This window comes from Limulus polyphemus, unplaced genomic scaffold (genome assembly GCF_000517525.1).
Source record: "Limulus polyphemus unplaced genomic scaffold, Limulus_polyphemus-2.1.2 Scaffold1246, whole genome shotgun sequence".
Classification (NCBI taxonomy): Eukaryota; Metazoa; Arthropoda; class Merostomata; order Xiphosura; family Limulidae; genus Limulus; species Limulus polyphemus.
In genome coordinates, this window is record NW_013666856.1 from 288,984 (window position 1) to 297,071 (window position 8,088).

The following is an 8,088-nucleotide window of genomic DNA, read 5'->3' on the forward strand; positions in this document are numbered from 1 at the left end:
TTTTTCACTTTAAGTTTTGCCAATTTATTAATCGATTCTATTTTTGCTTGATGTGGAACGTGAACTTTTGTTTAAATATCAAATCACACTTTTTAATGCTGTTTTTAAATTTTTGTCAACTACAGAGTGAGTCTAATAGACAAGTTTACTCTCAGATTGCGGGTCGAGTGCCCTAACCACGAGGCTCAGAGAATCTATCTATCTATATACTACTAAAACTCTGAGATTGTTTGTTTGCTTATTTTCTCAGTCAAAGAATCATTGACACTACCGTTCGCGCTCTTTACGAAACTTCTTACTTCACTTTTTTGAAAAATGAAATGGTCTTTCCTTTTACTCCCGATCAACAATCAAATATCTTTTCTTGAATTATGAATAACATGAATGGATTGAAATATTTAATTAAATTATCTCAAAATAAAATAACCTTCATTTCGGTGCAATATTGAATTCTTCATAACCTTTGAATAGTGGTTGACCCAACGGGTCACGGTGGTCTAGTTGCACTTAATCCTTTCACTGGCACGTTATATAACTCTCCCACTGCCGAGTTTTGTTTCAGATACACTATCAAATAAAACGGCATATTTCAATATTCTATTACTTATCTGAAGCTTGGAACTAGTAAATTTTTTTTGGAAGTTTGAAAAAGACTACCCATAGTAGAAAATCCCCAGTTCCCGTGATTGTGAAAGAGCTATACTCAATGTAAAGAAAATAACACGGTTATCACTTCTGGAATCAAAAACGAATAAGCACGTTAACCTCATTAAAAATATATCAACATCTGAGCTCCTAAATGAAAAAATCAAAGGACAGGAAAAAAAAAAATCATTTCCGAAACCGAGATGAAAAGAAAAAGTACTCGTATTAAATAGCATTCGGCTCAATGGAAAGCAAGCTAATATATAAAGTGTTTGTCTCTGATCTTATCTAACATTACAGCAGTGTTCACCAGATAGTTACGGCTTTTTCAGTATTCATATTCCTCTCTCTTGTCTGAATACAAATAACTGTGGTTAAGACTGTAGTCAAATGTAAGAGACAGTCATATGTTGAATGTTTAAAAAAAAGTCAATGGTTATCCTAATTTTTAGTTTGACAATAGACAAACGAACGAACCCCGTAAAATACTCTCAACATTATTAACATATTTGATATTTCATTGGTCGAGTTTTTAACTGGGTTCAGATAATGGTCATTATATTGAGAGAGATAAAACAATTTCATACCGAGTAACTACTTCGTTTTATTTTCAACCTTTTAGGATAGAATAACTTTTTCGACATTGTTCTGGAAAATAGTGAGTACAGTTGAAACTTTATTTTCCACAAAACAAAGCAAAAACGCAAGTCTTACAGTGGCAATTGTAAATCCTTAAAAACCACATATATTCTACCAGTATTAAACATTAATAGACATTGTATCCTTTTCACAAATATTTATTACTTAACACGAGTAACGTTTACACCGCAGTTCTTGAATTATTAAAACACGATACATTCATGGAGTGTTCATTATCACTTAGTGCCATCTGTTAGCAAAAACATTAAATAAAAACCATATTTACTTTTGGAATTCTTAAAAAAAAAAAGCTTTTTTCATCATTGTTACAATTGTTAAGTTTCATATTATTAATAAGAGGAAACGATGGCACTAAGTGCTGATGAGACATGCCTTTCGATAATAGGTGTACAAGATAGTTTCTGAAAGGTATAATAAAAACAACACCTGTTCTATTATATAAATTATAATGTAATATTTGAAAAACTTTGACAGAGACAATATAAGGTTATTCTAGTTCAACAATACCTTAATAATTTACTCTCTCTTTTTTTTATAACGGTTATTTCAGTAATAAGTTGAAAATTTCACTTGAAATATTCTCTTCTCAATTCTTTTAAACTAAAAATCAAACACCATATCTACTAACTGCATGTGCTTATTAATTCCTGACCTGGCAAGTTTAGAAGAAAGTTTAATGATTTTTTAACCTACTTAGGTAGCACATTTGGTCTAATTTTAACTTAAAAAAAAGACACTACACCCCCTTGATATTAACAAACTTACCCTTACAAATCTGTAATGGGGATTTGACATGTACAACAAAAGTAAAGCAATTAACCTAGGTAACTATTCCAAAATCTGTTAAAGAACATTTCCAAAACACAAGTATTTCTTCTGCGATAGTATCATATTTTTCTTAAAAACCATTTACTGTTAAGATTAATGCAGCTATCTGTGAAAAAAAAAAAAGATAAAGTTTTTCAGTTTTAGATTATAAGTGTATTTTTATTTATGTAATGCAATTATTTTTTTTTTCAAATTCGAAATAAAGTATTTTTGTAAAACAACCTTAAAAATTTATACTAAAACTAAATTTATCAAGAAGATCCATCAAAATGTAAAGTGAATATTTCACATTTCAAAATCTTCATATCCTGGTTAGGGCATAAAATTTTGTAAAAAGTTTCATTTCAAGCTCGGTTTCTATATGAAGTATTTCTTCATTAAGCATCTAAAGATCTTTGTTTGTTTATAAACTTCACTGTTTAAAACTACCAAGTGAACAATGGATATTAGTAATTTAGGGCGGTAAGAATTATAATTATGCATAATTTAAGTCTCATATTTACAAGCAGTTCTAAGAAATGGGACAAAATAGAAAAAAGTCTGCATTTTCTACATTGGCTAAGATCTTAATAATAACATTCCTACTGATCTGATCTGTAATTAAAGTTCTTGCTTGATGTTAAACAAAGGTTAAATTACATTGAATACTTGTGTTGTACAAAGTCAACTCTATTAATGTAATGAGCCAATAGCCTGTTTAAGATAGACTAAATGTTTTCGTAAGGCATGACAAGGTATATTTTATCTCCATCACATTTGAAAGTGTTTAACAGTTATGATTTTTCTCTGAATTCAACACCAACTATCTCTGCACCAGCCAGCTTTCTTGCCAGAACAGGAATTAAGAATGATAATCAGACAAGTTTTTGTCTGAGAGAACACTCCAATGATGTCTGAATACCCGTGTCAGTTCGAACTCTTGGGTTGGAGTGGTTTACCTTTTTCTTTCCCTCTAAGCTTCATTCCTAATATTAAATCAAGAGTTACTTTAATGAAACAAACTAATAAACATATAGCATATGTATGTTAACATTACATATAGGCTAACCAGTTAACTTACTATCATTTACAAATGGTATAACTCCATATTTTACAATATAACACAAAAAGAAAACCTCATCCTACAGTCTAACATTTCTGCCTCAAGTAAATTGTAAAAAATATTACTTATCAAAGTATTTTTGATATTTACAACTCTCTTTCTTTCTGATTACGTTGTTTACACTTAAAACTAAACTCTTCACTACTTTATGAAACAACATAAAATCAGTGAACGAATAGTTAAAAATATCATACGTTTGGTTAAGTGCTGAAGCATTTTTAGTATGTACTACATTACAACCAATAAAAGGTATAAAGATAAAATTTCTTCAAATAGGCTGTACAAAAAGAAATATGCAATTCAACTAACTACAGATTCCCTTTTTTATCAACTTTCTCAGTAACAAAATTAAACCCAGTATGTGTCAACAGATAAGAAACAATGCTGTAATTTAAGATCTATAAAAACAAGTAAATATTAAATGATTAAGACTTGCATAAGAAAACGATTGTTTGTTTGTTTTATTGTTAAGCACTAAGCTACACAATGGGACATCTGTGCTGTGCCCATCACCGGTACTGAAACCCAGTTTTTAGTGGGGAGGATGATTGTAAACATCAGTATACTGTGTCACTAGCCTTGCTTACAGGTACAAAAATCAGCTTTAATTATTCCCACATCGATATAAGTATACAATCTGGGCCCATGTCCTCTAAGAATTTAACCAGGCTTGAGAGCTAGTTTTATACCAGCTGGCCAATAAAACACAATCTTAAATAATTTTCCTATCATTATGACAAAAACAAAATTATAAGACAGGAGGTAAGAGAGTGTAAATTTTGTTACTAAAATCTCACACTCAGTATTAACAATATACACGTCAAACATACTAAAGCATGCTACGTTACAAATTTTGGCTGGTTGTGCAAAATGTATTATTCAGGAGTGTTTTTTTATTTCTTTAAAGTTATTTCAAAGCTTACATATCCAAAATGAGGGACATTTAACTTTAATGTGAAAGTAATTTAATACCATTTTATAGATGTCTTCAGCATATATATTGCAAGGCACTTTATTCTCATGCTCACAAAAGAGTTTATGTTAGGTGGTGACATCTAGTACTGAAGCAAAACTTCCAGCACTCTCACTCTTAATCAAGAGCTTGAATAATAATGATGACAGCACTAAATCAGTACATGAGGTTTATTGGTAAAATGATATAGACATGTAGAGAGACTGAAGATTAAAAACAAGGTTGTTTTTGCAGAACTAATGACCCTTCAGTCTAATAAAAAAAGGTTTTTGTTTTACTCTTATTCGCAATACACTACCATTCCACTACTGATGCAACTTTGGACAGAACACTGCAAATCTCTCTGTATATACTTTTAGAGTAATCCTGGAAACCCTTAATGACAAAGGGAAAATTCCTGATTGGGTATTTATTTTTTGTAAGTATACATCTTTTTGTTCACTTTAACTTATGTTAATAAATGAAACCCTGGCATAATACTATTAAAAAAGAAGAGAGAGAGAGAGAGAACTAAACAGTACTTACCAACCACCCTTTCTATCTTAGCTAAAATTTGTTGGTTTGGGACAGCTCGACCTGCTTCATAATCATTAACAACTTGGGTCTTTTCATTTATTTTCTGCAAGACACATAAATAAATAAAAATGGTTGATACAGAAAATTTTACACAAAAGTTTTGAAATAAATTATTAAGCAGATCTTGATTCTGAACATCCAAGATTTTCCTTACCAAGAATTCGACCATATTAAAACTGACAATATATTTCATTTCCAAGGGATAATATGGGGCTATTTTACTCATCTAAGCCATCCTATTTTTCGTTATCATTGGACACCAAACTACATAAAAAAACCTTTCCAATATCCAGCCTTGATCTCTGAAATACTTATCCAATCTCCTCTTAACCTTCTGCACCCATTGCAGCACCTACCACACCTGAAGACAAACTATTAAATACATTGACTACCCTCTCAGAAAAATAACACTTCCTTAACTGGAAATTTCCATATTTTAAACTTCTAGTCTTACTGTATGCAGTTTTTGTGTGTGTTTTTTTAATATGAAATTTTACCTGGATTTATGGAATTAAACATTTCAATCTTAAAATTACCTCAACCATGTCCACCTGAGCTTTTTCATCTCCAGCAAAAAACATCCCAAGAGATTTCAACCTATCCTCATATGTAGCTCTTTTTTTAAACTGTCTTAAACAACTCAGCACCCCTAGATCTTAAACTGAATGCTTTTTTTTTTTTACTCAGTAAATAATATATTGGAATAATGAAATATAGTTAGATACACTCCATTACACAAGAGTTGTTTAAATGATAACTTTACATGTTAACTGATCAGGAAATATTACCCACTACAAACACAAAAATAACTCCTTCATCAAACTAATTAATTCTTTATCACTGAGCAACTTTAATGAGAATTTTATTAAAGAAATGTCACGTTATTAAATACACTTATATATGGAAAACAAATTCACAGCAAATAATGAATTTTCAATCCTGTTTCATCATAATTTCAAGTTGATAAACAGCATTGTAATCAAAATGTACAAAAGAGTTCTTTTGGAATTTTATGTATCATTCACTTTATGAATTTATTCCTTCTACTCTGTAACACTTAGAGATAGAACTGAAGTGCTGTTTTCCTACTCCTGATCTTTGATCTGAAATATTTAAATGACCCTTTCAATCAAACATGATTTTTATCTAATTTATCAGACCTCAAAAGTCTCTTTGTTAACCAGTTAAGCACTTCATATCTTAGTGCTGAGTTTCTTGTCTGCACACAAAAGCATTTTTATTAAAATTTTTCTTGCTCTAAGTCCAACCCAGCAAATACATTTTGGTATGAAAGGCACCACTGATTTCAACAATTAGATCTAAAATACAATTTTTATACTTCCAATTTGAAAGCTGTAATGGATGAAATAAAATGGAATAAAAAAATAAAGGCATCTGAAGCCAAATGTCATATTCATTTTATTTTTAGGTTTAAAAAACAACAACAAATAATTGTTTCACCAGCTTAAGCATTTTAAACCCTAGTAATCTAACATATTTTACATAAAATTATATACATATAAAAAAAACAAAAAACATTTACAACTGTAAATTATAAAATTTTCTAAAAAAACAAATCTTGTCCAGATTTACAATTCAAGTTCTTAAACTATGTGATGGGAAACAAACAATTTCTAAATCACAATTATAAGTTGTTTTTTCTGATTATAATTAGAATAATTGCTTTTAATCTGATACGTAGGCTGAAAATGTAAAAATAAATAATAAGAATTTCTTCAAATACATTAAGGGTAAGCAAAATGTTAGGATGGGAGTAGTGCCTTTGAGAGATGATACCAGACAGTTAATACCTGATGATTATGGGATGACTGGGTTATCAAAATGTTAGGATGGGAGTAGTGCCTTTGAGTGATGATACCAGATAGTTAATACCTGATGATTATGGGATGGCTGGGTTATTAAATTGTAATTTTTTCTTCAGTTTTTACCTATGAAGGTTTAAGTAGTATTTCTCATCCTGAACATTTGCTAGATGGAAACAAGGTTGAAGAAGATGATCACATTAATCCTGAGCTTAAGTATTGGATATGTGAGCCACTTGCTGTTATTGAATAGTGGGCAGGTGCGAGAAGACTGAAAGTTGTGAGGTGACAGAAACCGTCCCAGTAATTATAGACCCATTAGTCTTAAATCAGTGGTATAAAAAGTTTTTGAATGTGTGATAAAATATGCTTTGCAAAGTCATTTAACAAAACTTAGAATATTGTTAGAGTAGTCAACAAGGTTTCACTAAGGGAAAATCTTGCCTTAAAAATCTTGTAACATTTATTGAAAAGGTTACTGCTTATGTAGATGAGGGTAAGGGTGTATATGGATTTTCTGAAAGTATTTCACAAGGAGCCACATAAAAGGCTTTAAAAAAATACAGGTGTGGGGGATAAGTTAGCTAATTGGATAGAAGAGTGGCTGGATGGAAGAAAGCAGAGGCTTGTTATAAACAGAGTTCAGTCAAACTGGATTAATGTTTCAAGTGGAGTACTTCAGGGCTGTCTTCGGAACTTTGCTCTTTTTTTGATTTATATTAACTCTTTCAACTCGGGCTCGGTCCATCGGACTGACCTTGTAACCATTTAGTGCTTGTTATAGTTTTCATGCTATAAAATTTAAATTAGTAAGCAAATGTTAATAAGAATTGGCAGTTTATCAGTAAACATTACTATGCTTTCATATTCAAAATATCAAGTTTTTTTAATTAAGTCTTAAGATTTGTAAAGCAATGTTTTTCACATGCCTTTTTTTTCTTTTCAAATCTTGCCTATCTATCATGCAAAGTATTCTTCATTTTAAGATTAAAAATACTTTTATGCATCAGAAAATTTTGAAATTTCACATGTAAAATCTTTATAATGTCCGAATAGTTATCAAACATTTAGGAAAAACCTTTATATTTTATCTGTTATTTTCAGTAATTAATCTCTGTATGGGTTTGGTAAATTTGATCAATCTCGCAACCACCATAAAAAATTAGGAAATAAACATAAATTATACCTTTTTCATTCTAGAATGAACACAATTTATAACACAAAAACATATATGTTTAGACAAAATAGCTTAAATCTCATAACATTATACATTTATATATATTTATTATCTTTATTATATTGACCTTTCACCTGTGCCTGGCTAACAATACAGAAATTACAACTATGCGGCTCACGTGCACTCAGGTTACCGTATCAAATAAAATAAAGGTGACCTTTGGCCTGTACAAAGTAACCTGTCTTGGCTGCGTTTTAGTAGACTAGTATTTTGTAAAATACAGTAACATTTCAATTATTATACA

The 8,088-nt window shown here is 30.2% G+C and overlaps 1 protein-coding gene across 1 annotated transcript in view; it reads right to left on the minus strand.

The window, feature by feature from the left end:
* Positions 1–1,229: 1,229 nt before the first annotated feature.
* Positions 1,230–8,088, minus strand: part of LOC106462776 (endothelial differentiation-related factor 1-like) — a 31,854-nt gene continuing 24,995 nt past the window's right edge. Inside the window, exons 4-5 of the mRNA XM_013922736.2 lie at positions 4,734–4,827; positions 1,230–3,098 (exon numbers count right to left, since the gene is read on the minus strand). Of these exons, the coding sequence (XP_013778190.1) occupies positions 3,040–3,098; positions 4,734–4,827 (153 nt within the window). The 3' untranslated portion in view covers positions 1,230–3,039. The remainder of the gene's footprint in view (positions 3,099–4,733; positions 4,828–8,088) is intronic.